The 14,172-nt window shown below is 28.2% G+C and overlaps 3 protein-coding genes across 3 annotated transcripts; 1 reads left to right on the top strand and 2 right to left on the bottom strand.

Annotated features, from left to right (window-relative positions):
* Positions 1 to 502: 502 nt before the first annotated feature.
* Positions 503 to 1,555, bottom strand: GO595_002483 (methyltransferase domain-containing protein; the record flags this gene model as incomplete). The annotated part of the gene is made up of 1 exon (XM_067915397.1): positions 503 to 1,555. One exon carries the CDS (start codon positions 1,553 to 1,555, stop codon positions 503 to 505), a length of 1,053 nt encoding a protein of 350 aa, XP_067777420.1.
* A 6,466-nt stretch (positions 1,556 to 8,021) lies between these two features.
* Positions 8,022 to 8,222, bottom strand: GO595_002482 (40S ribosomal protein S28; the record flags this gene model as incomplete). Its single annotated transcript, XM_067915396.1, has 1 exon — positions 8,022 to 8,222. One exon carries the CDS (start codon positions 8,220 to 8,222, stop codon positions 8,022 to 8,024), a length of 201 nt encoding a protein of 66 aa, XP_067777419.1.
* Positions 8,223 to 11,896: 3,674 nt separating this feature from the next.
* On the top strand, positions 11,897 to 13,309 carry GO595_002481 (Adenylate and Guanylate cyclase catalytic domain containing protein; the record flags this gene model as incomplete). The annotated part of the gene is made up of 1 exon (XM_067915395.1): positions 11,897 to 13,309. One exon carries the CDS (start codon positions 11,897 to 11,899, stop codon positions 13,307 to 13,309), a length of 1,413 nt encoding a protein of 470 aa, XP_067777418.1.
* Between the last annotated feature and the right edge of the window lie 863 nt (positions 13,310 to 14,172).

Below are 14,172 nucleotides of genomic sequence, written 5' to 3'. Positions count from 1 at the left end.
TTCATTTGATCACCTTGATTTGATATACGTGATATTAAGAAGAATATTGATGTAATTTCACAGAGACTTTTATAGTATTTATCAGGAAAGTCTAATTGACTATAGAATGCTAATACTTTCATTTAACATTAACAATATGTTGAAAATTGAATTTTTTTCTACACATTTCATACATTTTTGATATAAGTGCAACTAAATTATTTAAAGACTTATATAATGTTTCAAAGTAAAAAGTGATGAAACTTCATAATTTATTTGGATAGCAACACTAATACAATTAAATAATAATTTATATATATTGTTTATAAGATCTTGTGAAAATTTGTAGGAAATACGTTTCTGAACAAGGTGTTTATGTAAAACGATATATGCGGTTCATGAAGAAGTAAAGAATTTGTTTTGAACGCCATGATCAAATATTTCTAAAATGTAATAGCTACAATATTGAAATAATGAATTTATTTTTAAAACTTCATAAACAATTTTCAAATTTAAATTTTATTTAATTATTGCAATTGCAACAACAACAATTTGTTGCTTGATTTAAAAGATATTCATTCAATACATCAAGAAATTCTTCTTTTTGATTATAACTTGCGTTTTCATCTTTTTCAAAAGAAAAGAACTTATTAAATCTTGATTTTTGAAGGATTTCCAACACATTTGTTGATATTGGAGTCGATTGATTTTTTCTAAATTCATGCATTACATCAAATTTAAATGCATTTTCATATTCATCAATTCCGCCAACATATTTAGCGACATCATTTTCGAACGTGTTTTCATTTTTGGAAACTTTAAATGCGCGAAATGTGATCGAATAGAATGCGGTATACGGATCAATTAATTCATGTTTGACGTCAATGACGCGAATCTCCACTGGATATATTTGGTCAAATCCAGATTTCTTCATCACGTCTACGAATTCGGTCAAATCCAGAACATTTCCAATGCATTCGCCAACTAACATCTTGTTCTTACACGCTTCTTCATTAAGCGGCTTGCTCGAAAAGATGTCGGAAATGTGAACTTCGCCTCCTTCTTTCAGAACTCGATAAATTTCTTGGAATACTTTTAATTTGTTGCTACTTAAGTTAACAACGCAGTTCGAGATGACAACATCGACGGATGAGTCTGGAACGCCAATGCTTTGAAGGTCTTCAATAAAGCCTTGTTTAAATTCGATTTTTGCAGATTCGGGAAATTGGCCATAATGGTATTCAAGTGCACCGTTGGCTACTTCAAGTTGCTCCGGAGTCATGTCCACTCCGATTACATGCCCTGTTTTCCCAGCAAGCGCGGCTGTAACAAATACATCACGACCCGTACCACAGCCTAGATCAAGTACTGTTGCTCCTTCAAGTGCCTCTGGGATTGGCGTGCCACACCCGTAATATTTCTCAATGACAATCGGACTAATACGTGAAAGAATTTCTTTGTGCTTCGGACTCTTAGTGGAACTGCAAACACACGCAGAGAATTTGAGATCACTTGTTTGCTGAACTTCTTGTGAATAGTAATCTTTGACATCTTGATGCAATTGTTCAGGATTCATGGATGAATAAATGTGAACTGGAAAATTTTAGATTTTTTTGAGTGGTTTGTGAAGTGACGAAAATATCGTAATAAACGGTCGCTATTTGTTGAAACAATAATTGAAGATACTTTATTTCCAATGGAATGAGTTTTGAATTCAAATGATTGTTTTGGTGGAAGTGATGAATAATATTAAAAATAATATGGATCATTTTTTTTTTTTTTGATAAACTATTTCATTTGTACATTAAAATAAAATCTTTAATGACATCCATAAAAATGTGTATTTGACTTAACATACAAAAAAGGGCGAAGTCTTGTGAAAGGGGGATTTTGAACAATAACAAGATTTTGAAAAACTTTGTCTAAATGTAATACCTTTCTTCAATCCTACTCATCTAAAAAAAAAACATTGTAAATGTACCAATTTTGTGTATGAATTAACACGAAGACTATGTAGTTAATTACAGTCCACCCAAAAATTGTCAACTTTTTAACGTTTTTTAAACGTTTTCGCCAGAACCAATTTTTATTCACTTTTAACCGTTGGGAAAAACATTAAATGTCATATTAGTCCAACAAAAATTAAGTGCAAAAAATTAATGTATTTGTAATTGAGGGTACCTCTTGTGGAGCCCTGTTGTAAAAATACCCGTATACAATTTCAAGATAATTTTTTTAGTACAAAAACTTCGGTCAATCGTTTATTTATACGAGCTTTTTGAATGCTTTTTTTCCAATTGTTTACACCACTTTTTGTGCCTATTGTTTCTCTCAATTTATAATTTATACGAACTTTTACTCATAAACGGTCTTAACATGGCCATTAATGGAAGCAACTTATCTTACACCAAATGAGCTTATTCAAGCTTTTAAAACTATGAGTAATGGTTTTTTCCCTGATATTCGCTCACTCACAGTAAGAGTAAGAGATCTATCAGATCAGTTCAATCTTAGATATGCTGCCCTCTCAACTGGACCTTCAAGAGACAAATATATGCATGTAGATACAAAAGATCAATATATAATTGTGATGCTTGCGTTAGATTCCAATATGATTCTTCCACTAAAACTGCATATTTTCATTCATGCGATGAAGCTCACACGCACATTCCCAATTCAGAACTACGATTGAAAATGAAGAACCAACTGAAAGAAGAAATTAAAGATAAAATCAAAAAATAAACTACTTTAGGGTTAACTGCGCATTCTATTAGATTAATGAAAAGTTTAACATGTTCTAAAGATGTTTTATATGCAGTTAGAAGGGAAGAGCTTAAAAAACTGAAGCACAATGACATGAATAATTTGGTTAAAGAAATGAATCAATGGAAAATTTGGTCAAATCTGATTATAATTGATGATTTAAATAGATTTCAATCATGCTATGTATTTCATGATCCAATTATAGAATGTTATTATTCAAAAGATGTTTGCGTGATTGATGATACGAGCTGCACAAACTTCTATGGATTTCCTTTGCTTCTGCTTATATCAGAAGATGGAAATGCTAGAAATCAAGTTTTATCTTATGCAATATTATCATCTAGGATGAAAACTTCTTTCGTTAATTACTTTGTTGAACTTAAGAATAGAGTAGGAGATATTCGCTTATTCGTATCAGATATAAACAAAACCCAAATATCTGCAATTAAAGAAATATTTCCAAATGCATTCATTATTTATTGTTCAGTACATATTGGAAGAAACATTTATTCGAAGGTTGGTGCAAAGTTATTTGATCAATATTATAAAATGAGACAAAAAGATATATCAGAAGAAGAGTTCATTAATTTATGTAAGAATTACATTAATAACAATCCAAACACTAAATCATCTAAGTTTTTAGAACAATTATTGGAAGAAAAAGAACACTGGTTGCCAAGTTATACTATTAAATATACTCATTGTGATAATGATACAACAAACAGAGTCGAAGGCTTTTTCGGAAGTTTGAAGAACTTATTAGAACACAGAATACATTCTTTAGCCAATGTTGTAAGAGCTATTTATTTGAGAGGTGAAAGGTTAAGATTAGCTTCAATAAACGAAAAAAAGATATTAATTTCCGAAAATATCATTAGTTCAGAAGACGCAGATGAAATTAGAAGTTTCGCCGTTCCAATAATTTCATCTGAATATAATGATCTCAATGAAATTGGAGCATTATCAGTAAGTTTTTTGAACGGATGCTGTATAAATAATTTACTCTATGGATTACCATGCAAGCATTTGCTTTTGAACAGAATTAAAGAAGATCGATTTCCATTATTAAATTTAAACGATATTCCAACAAGATGGCGACATTGCAAAGCAACGTTTCAAAGACATATCAACAATGTTGAAAAAAAAGTTTTGAACAAGAATATCAAAAACGATTGGACTTATAGTTCATGTGTCAATAAGTTTGAACGATAATTTCCTTTTGCGCATAGGTCAGATGAAATAAGAACAATCCTTGATGATACATTAAATTCATTGCAATCAATTGAGTACCAATCAGGAATTGAAGAAGAAATCGTTCCTCCAAAAAGTCTCTTAGTAGCTGGTACTCCGAATACTCACCCTAGACTCAATGTTGATAGACCTGGGGCTCCAAAAGTCAAAAGAGAATATGATTGCAGCATCTGTCATTCCACAGATCACACTGCTCCAAGATGTCCAAAGAACATATTGAGATCCTAAAAATTAACAATTTGTATGATTAATTTATCGTATATTCAATTCGGAACAATAATTTAATGTCGATTGCTTTAAAACTTATTGCCTTACAAAGTTTGTTTATATACTTTCAATTTGAACGCTGCTCATTTTTAACTCTGAAAACCATTTTAATATCAAAGAAAAAGTTCGTATAATTAAAAGTTGAAGAGGCACAAAAAGTGGTGTAAACGATTGAAAAAAAAATTAATAGATTAGCATTTCCTTTTTCCAAATTGTCATCGTCTTCTTCAACTTGATCGAGTTTAATTATGATATCAACCATATTTTTTTTTGTCAATTTCTTTATATTTAAAACAATTTCATCGAATTGATCAGGTGTTTCGTCACGCACTAAAAACTTATGGTTCTTATTTCTTTTTTGATTCTTGATATTTTTGTTAATTTAATTTTGGTATTTATGAAAATCTTTTCTTTTGTTTATTTTGTCTTATAGAATTTTGTTCAATATTTTCATAATTAGTTCGGAATGTATAATATTTTGTATAAAAGGACAGATTGATAATTTATTATAAATCTATCAAAAAACCATCTAAAGACCAATTTTGTTTCGTAAGCTGCATTATGAGCTTTAATTTTATCTCAATATTTTATGAATCCCGTATATGAACATTTCGTAATAAAATAAGAAAAATAATTTCAAAATTTTAAAAATATATTCAGCTTTTATATTATTAATGTTTTATTGTTAACAATAAAAAATTATTTATTATATTTTCTCAAGTTTATGATATTGTATATTTAACTGTGCTCACAAAATGATTTTCTTGATTTTTCTCGAATTAAATCCACTATTTCTATATAACCTTCTTCAGATGCTCTAATAAGTGCTGTTTTAAATAATTTAAATAATTTCCAAATATTATTTTGAAATAGAAAATTATCTAAATAAATATCATATAAAACAAATAAATATCTTTAGCATTAATATCAATTCCTTCTTGTTCAAGAAGTAATTTAACGATTTCTATATGACCATTTTGAGATGCTAACATAAGTGCTGTTTTAAATAATTTAAATAATTTCCAAATATTATTTTGAAATAGAAAATTATTAAAATAAATATTAAATAAAACAAATAAATATCTTTAGCATTAATATCAATTCCTTCTTGTTCAAGAAGTAATTTAACGATTTCTATATAACCATTTTCAGATGCCCAAATGAGTGCTGTCCAAAATAATTTAAATAATTTCCAAATATTATTTTGAAATAGAAAATTATTTAAATAAATATTAAATAAAACAAATAAATATCTTTAGCATTAATATCAATTCCTTCTTGTTCAAGAAGTAATTTAACGATTTCTATATAACCATTTTCAGATGCCCAAATGAGTGCTGTCCAAAATAATTCAAATAATTTTCAAATATTATTTTGAAATATCATATTACTAAAATAAATATTAAATAAAACAAATAAATATCTTTAGCATTAATATCAATTCCTTCTTGTTTCAGCATATATTCAACAAGTTCGTTATTCCATGATATTGAAGAGTTAACCAAAATATTCTGTGGAAATTTATGATTTTGAAGGAAGAATTTTACAGCATAAAAGTTTCCATTTCTTGCATAACTATTAATAATTAAATCATCAATTTGCATTCCTTCATCAAGTAAAAACATAAAAATGTGAAAATTATAATATTGAATGCATATTTTTCCTATATAAGTTAAATTATTTATTACCAAAATTTTATTTTCACTTAAATATCCCAAGTCACGAATTTCTTTCACGTTATTTACATCCAATTTTTCCAAATTATTTTCATAAACATAATGAAAGATATCATTTCGATGAAATTCAATTGCAGTTTTATATGCATCTTTAAATGATGAATGATTTTGTTCACATAAATGAATAATTTCTTCATTTCCACCAGCAATAGCATATTTACCTGCGTTTTCTAATTTTGCACCATTCATAAGTAAATATTTAAAACATTTAATAGAAGAAAAAAATGCTGCATAATCAATTAATGTAACATTTCTTTGATTAATAAATGAACATCTTTCATAAAGTGATGGCTCAATTGTTTTGTTAAAATCAAAATTTGTTTCTGATGATATTTCTTGAAGTTTTTCTATTTCATCATTTCGAATGATTTTTGCAATTTTATTCGGATTATGTCCTTCTTTAATATATTTCTTATGTAATTCCCAATCATTCTTTGAAAGTTCTTCATAATGTTCATTAATTTTATCGAAGAACCTATATTTTTCTTGACTTAAAATATCTTTTTTTATTTCATCTTTAAATTTTTGAATATAATTAATCATTTGTTGTATTTCTTCGTTGGTCATATAATGTACAAAATATGAAATCTTATTATGTTTCAACAGCACATTTTTTTGTAGAAAATTATGTTCAACCATTTCATTGAGAAGAAAATATGCCTCTTGTGTATGCCCCTCAAGAAGCAAAAACTTAGTAAATATTTCAAATATTTTGTTTTTAACTTGTTTTGTTTCTTCAAATTGTTCAATTTCTTCTAGAAATTTAATATATATATATCAGAATCTTTCTGTCTTGCTATAAATACAGAAAATATTATTTGACAAATTATTAAATTAAAAAGATAATGGATGCTCATCATCAAATTTTTTGATTATTAAACTTGATAATTCTTTAATATTTTCTCGATTCAATTCGAGTATTATTTTGCTAATTAGTAGTAGTGTTTCCAATTTATCAGGAAATTCATCATTTTCATTTATTGAAATCTCTTTTTCCACCAAAACAAAAAAATAAAATTTGAATAAAAATACACTTTTTGAAAACATCGCGACTTTTTGAAGGATATAAACCGTTAATGTGCTTTTGGGCGGTTACAGACTTCACTTCCCTGAACGGTTTATATCGTATTTCCGACCAAAATCATTTTATCTGTGCAAAAATGAATCAAGATTCCCATAAATATGTTAATTACAAAATGGAGTTAATTCCATGAATGTATAAATCAATTCATAGAATATTAGGGAAAAGCAAATAATTTATTATTATGATCAATCATATCGACAAAATGAAAAATATATAAAATAAAGAAAAAGTAAAAGCGATTTATAAAGTTTCAATAGAATTAATTATGATCAAATCAATTTCATGAAATTAAAAATAGCTAAAGATCTTTAGCTTTCTTAGAAAAAATCATTAATCAAATCAACAAATTTTCTATCATTAGAAATAGCATAATTATAAAGGAATGTATGCAAGAAATGGAACACTACGGAAATTTGGAAAATATCTTCTTCCTTTATTGAGATATGTAAGTTAAATCTAAAAAATGTCATTAACGTACTATACACCGATCAAAATGAATGAAAACGCCAGTTTCACGAGAATCTAGAACAGGCGACAAAAAATTTGGCCCCACAGATCTCTTAGCAAATTTAAATAGACAAAAAATTAAACATATGTATAATGTTCACTACTAAGGCTATAAATGATTTCTCGAGAATTATTTTATATATTTTCTAGTGTGATAGGGAAAAAAAACTCTCTAAAACTGGACCTATTTTAAACGATACATTTTCATAAAAACTATGCATATTGACATGTAATTTAACCATTTTTCCAATTACAAAATTATATTCTCCATTTTAAAAATTTAATCACTATGAAAAACAATTTAACATAGATTTGAAATAACTTTAATGTGACTTATTTTAAACAGCAATCCTTTTTGTAATTTTACCCAGATTTAAAAAGATTTAAAATAATATTATCATAATTAGCTTTGCATAATTTTTATTTATAGACCTTTAACGAAGACGACGTGCTTCACGTTCTGTTTCAAGAAGGGACAAGATATCACCCTTTCTAACTGGGCCCTTAACATTACGAATAAGTGAACGTTGTGTATCATCTAAGAATTCAACCTTTACTTGTGTAACACCACCACGGCTTCCTGTACGTCCGATGATTTCTTTAACGACTGCTAACTTTACTTGGACTTCTTCCATTCTTTTGAAAGGCCATTCCAAACCGTCCACTAACGGTTTCAGGCACCCCATTTTGGATGTTACAACTCAATCGCGAGTTTTCAAGTCCGTATATTAATCCAAATAATTATTTCATTAAAAGACATAAGGTCTTCATAATTTATAATTATTTTTGCAAAATGTATAGTTTCTTCAGATATATCTTCATGTTCGAAGAAAATATTGAAGTTTTTCATACAGTATAACGTTCAATTTCGTTATCAAAATTGCAGTTTTTCGGTTAATTTGAATGGAAACTGGTTCTGGCTTCACAAATTTTCATAAAAAACGTTATTGGACAATCTTTGTAACCAATGATAAATAGCTCAGATACACACTTTTCAGATCGATCATCAGAACAGACCCATCGGCAAAAATATCATGGGCTTCTTAAGAGGTCATGGTTAAAAGATTTTCGAGACTCTACCTTTCGATTTTTTGATTATATTTCTACAATGTCAACAAATAACAAAATTTTCGTGAATATATTTAGAGGAGTTTTCTATTTCCAGATATTTATTTCATTAACATTTCCATTCGATAAAACTTTATGGAGAGATGATTCACTTATTGCAAAACTACTTAATGTATTCACATTCCCAGCTTATTTAATGCCTGTACGATCGAGTTACTTTGCTCATCTAATAATTTCAATTATCTATTTAGTATTACAAGTCATCAATATAATTTCCATACTTATTATTGTTAATCTATATACTAAAATGTCCAAAATACCGAAGAACTTAGTTGTATTTTTATCATGTACCTTTGATTGTCTTAATCAAATTGTTTTTAATATTTTATCATCATTATTAGGACGACAAATCTACTATTTTATTGCAAGGGAACACATAGCCATAACCACTGTTATAACCATATTTGTACTTCTTTTCTTAATTTCCATCATCTTTATTCAATATTTATTTTTGTCACCGTCAATAACATTTCGCCCACAAACAATACACATTCTTAATGCCAAAGAGACTGTTATTTATCATGTTTGTTTATGTATTTCTATTGCTTTAGTTTCACTTGGCGGTTTATTAGGCGGTTTGGGCGGTTACATTTTACAAATTCTTTCATTAGTTCCAAATGTCTTTAATTTATTAATGACCTTTCATATAATTATCTGGGTAACTCGTAGCACCGCCATTATTTTCCGTAGCTTACATATATTATGGATAATTTCGGCCATTCTTCATGGTGTTTTTATGTTTACAGGAACAGCAGCAAATGAAATTACTTTAATAGTTTTAATAGTTTTATTCTTTAGTATTTATTTCTTAATGACATTTTTATCTAATCGTCGCATTCCTAAGTTAAATGAAGACTTAGATTCATTAGAGAATGACATTGATTATATCAATAACATTACATATCATCGATTATTAGAACTTTTACGTTATGGCTTTGAAACAGGACGAAAAGTTTGTACATGGCAATTGTTTAATACTGCAATCGAGAAATATCCGGGCGACCATTATCTCCTTGTTATGTATGCGCGTTATGCTGCTATATATCCATCCGAATCGACCATTTTAGCATCGTTAGCACATTTAATTAGTTTAGAGAAGAAGAATGATTTAGAGCTAAAACATATTTTATTCCAAATCCGATCAATATTACAACATCGCGAAAGTAGTTTATCTAAACGCTTAAAGAAAAGTTTATCCAAATTAAAGGATAAAACAGAGAAATGTCGAGGACAAATTCGATATTCATGGGAATGTATTATTCGTGGTAATGTTATTGAGTTAGAAAACTTATCAGCACAATTAAAGAAAAATGAAGAAGAAATTTTAAGGGAATATAATCAATTACGTATATCATATCCAAGTAATCCTTATGTCGTTCGAGCGTTTTCTACATTTATGAATGATATTATGTGTGATAAAGAAGAATCAGAACATATTAAATCATTATATAAAGCATTAACTAATGGATCAATATCGAAAGCAGAGAAATCTTATGTATATGCAATTGATGTATTTCCGACTTTACCGAATGAAGAACAACATAATAAATTAGTGTCAGCTGAAAAGAAATTATTATTACCGAATCAATCAATGTCTTCTTTAAATACTGTTGGTAAAAATGATGATTTAAATGATTTAAATTCTGATGATATAAAAACTCAAAAACAATATATTGAATCAATGATAAAAAATGTTAAAACTCCAGTTTCGAAATATGGTCCATTTTTAATAATATTTACAATAACTATTTTAACACCAGTTGTAGTTATACCAATTTTCGTCAACATATTAAACATTATGAATACTAATGAATTAATGGTACAATCAATTGAAGCGTTTTCTAAATTACCATTAGAAATTACAAAGTTATCATTTTATACATATAATTATGTTTTCTCAAATATGCATGAATATAATTATAAGAATTTAAAAGAACAATTTAATTATATATATGAAACTTTAGATTATAGTAATTTTACTCCTAATTATGAACTTGATGATAAAAAAGCTCTTTTAGATAACACAGAAACTATTCGATTATTAATGAATGAAATTAATAGTATGATGCCTGAATTATATGAAAAGAACTTTTTTGAAGAACCAATGAATTATTTATATTCATCATCAGTCATTAGTCATGAATATACTAATTATAATACATATACTGAAAACTTAACATCATTTGGAGAATTAATTACAAATTTATTGACATATTCAATTGATATAACTTCAAAAAAAAGTGATTTCTTAGATTATAATGAGTTTTGGTCGATTATTAAGACAACAAATTTATATCAAAATTATTCGGAATATTTAATTTCTCATTTAATATCATCGACACAAAATTATATTAATTCAAGTTATAAAAATAATCAAATGATTACATTAATAATATTAATCATTTATTGGGTTATAATTATTGTAGTAACTTTAATTATAACACAAAAGTCTAAAAAACAAAAAGCTATTGTTTTTAAGTCATTTAAATCTTTACCAAAATCTGTTGTATCTTCAATAGTACAACAAATTAATGCACAATCTGGTAAAGATACAAATAGTGAAAACATTACACAAATTAATCCACAAGAAGAAAACGCTTTAAGAGTTTTATCTACATCAGTCGAACATAAAGAAAAAATGGATGTAAGTTCTTTTGGTTCAATTATCATAATGGCAATTTATACAATATTTTTAATTATTATAATCATTTGTTTATCATTAGTACCTGAATCTAATGGAGATTTATTAATTTCAACTTTACCTTTATATAAAGAAGTAGCTTCACCTCATTCACGAATTTTATCGGATTTAATTTTATTATTAAGAACTACTTTCGCAGCAAATTCAAACTTAAATAATAAATATCCCGATAATTATCAAGAAAATTTGGATAAAATTTCAACTAGTTTACAAGAAATTATCGACTTAATGAACCAATTAAGATATGGAGATGACTTCGATCAATCTAACGGTGTCTCTTCTATCGGCGATAGTTTGATTAGTTTATTGTCTCAAAATAAAGTGAACATTGACGCAATAACCGTCCCGGTCAAAAGTATTCAAATTATTTTACAATCAAGTTATGACTCCGCAGTAAGTTACTTCTATCAATTAATACAAAAAATGGTGAATAATTTATTATCTAATAATACAGAAGTTCAATCTTATCAATATTATCAAATGGATGATTACGAATTTTCATTAATCCCAGTTTGGTTAAATGAAATATCTGAAAACGAATTTATTATACCAGCATACGAAGTTATTAGAGAATCAGTGACTTCTCAATGCGCTACTATGCAAACAAGTCAAATAATGATTCCATCAATAATTTTGGTGATCTTGGGTATGATTTGTGGAATCTTAATTATCCCAATGTTCTTAAAAACAAGTGAAAACGCAAAATGGTCATTAAGACTTTTGTTGTTCTGTGAACCAAGCGTCGTTTTACAGTCAAAGGCAATCATGAAAATTTTGTCAAATGATTTTAGTGATTATGATAACGAAGATAATGATGAAAAATCTACTTTTTATGAAAGCGTAGTTTCACATTTGTTGGATGGCGTTTTATTCTTAACAAATGATTTGGTTATAAGAAGTGCAAACCATGCAGTCGGAAATATTATTGGAAAATCACCCGAAAAAGTTTTGGGAATGAGCCTTTTGGACTTATTTGTATCACCTCCTGACCACGAAGCAAGCTTACATGCATTCTATCAAGCTGTTGATGGGGCCATGAATTGTTTAAGATCTCCAAACATTGTAATGGAAGTTGATGTAATGAAAGGAAGTGAACCCGTTACTCTTCAGCTTACTTTTATAGCTATATCAGCAAATGGTGAGGTCCAAATGAAACCAATAAATCCAGAAGGTATCTCTTTCATTGTTATGTCAATGAAAGACATTACAAGTACTGTTGTATCAAGAACCTTACTCCAAGAAGAAAAAGCTAGGAATGAAAGCTTGTTATCAATGATTTTGCCACAAATGGTTGTTAAACGTCTACAAAAAGGCGAGAAGAACGTTTACTTTTCAGTACTGAGTGCCTCTATCGTCTTCATCGATATTGTGAGCTTTACACCGTGGTGCGGGTCGCATCCAGCGAATTATATTATGTCCACATTAAATCGATTATTCTTTACACTTGATCAAATCCTTAAGAAGTACGATCGAATGACTAAGATCAAGTGTATTGGTGATTGTTATATGTGCGCTGGAGGAATTTTTGATGAGGTCAATCAACCATCAGAACATGCAACACAGGCTATCTCATTTGGACTTGATGTAATAGCAGAGATACCGAAGTTAAATGAGGAATTAAATGAATCATTGAGAGTGAGAATTGGAATTAACACTGGTGGACCAATCACTGCAGGAGTTTTGGGTATACAGAAGCCAACTTTCGATATCTTGGGACCCGCAATTAACCTCGCAGCAATGATGGAGCATAATGGAGTTCCAATGCATGTCCAAATTCCACAACATGTATACGATTTGGTCTTCGATAAAGGGTTTGTGATTAAGGAAAGAGGAGAAGTTGACGTAAAAGGAACTACATATCATACTTACGTGGTCTGTGGTTACAAGAACTGATTTGGTTTGTAATAAAGCTTTTTAAGTCCGATTTTTATTTTAGAACATAATGAAATTATTGTCAATAGTTTAGTGTAAATGAATTTGTTTATTTATGTAAATTCATATGGAAAATATTTTACTGATAATAAATAGAAAATGATTGGTTATGAAACAGAGGTGAAAAGCTCATGCAAAAGGATGAGCATACTCACCAAAACAGCAACAAAAGGTAAATAATTATTTGTATGACTTGGTATGTTCTTGAACTTTTGGATAAGTTCATCAACCTTTTGGTCAAGCTCTGTAATTTTCTCTGTCATTTCTTTTACTTCTTTGTCCAGCTCTTCAACTGTTGCCATTTTTTCTTCTTTGCTTCGAACAAACATAGTTAATTTAAGAGAACAAAAAAATTTTATGGAAAAAGAAAAAAATGCTGATTTAGTTGAGTTAATACCATTAGAAGATGATGAATTGTATATTGAAGAAATGTGCTTGAATCAAGAAGAAAAAATAAAGATGCTCGAGGAATCAAATCTCCAAACAAAAAAGATTCTCCAAGAGCTCAATGAACAAACAATTCAAGCAATACAAAACAAATGCAATATGTATGAATTACGGGATGTTTTGCTTTCTGCTTCAAATGTTCTTAATCACCTTCAAAACACAATGAAACAAGCAGAGGACATGTCAAAAGAACTCCAAGAAGACACTCAAATCACCAAAGCTATGCTTGAAAAATTGATAGAAAATAATTTTGAAAATGTATAATGGTTCATCAAACTCATTTTTCATGCTTTCCAACATTGATGCTTTCCATAAGATATTTCATGAACTTCATTTGATATTTAATTTTTCTCAAAAATGTCAACAATTTTCAAATG

The sequence above is a fragment of the Histomonas meleagridis genome (genome assembly GCF_020186115.1).
Source record: "Histomonas meleagridis strain 2922-C6/04-10x chromosome Unknown contig_18, whole genome shotgun sequence".
Classification (NCBI taxonomy): domain Eukaryota; phylum Parabasalia; order Tritrichomonadida; family Dientamoebidae; genus Histomonas; species Histomonas meleagridis.
The sequence above is the reverse complement of the archived record's forward strand: the minus strand, read 5'-3'. Positions and strand labels throughout refer to the sequence as shown.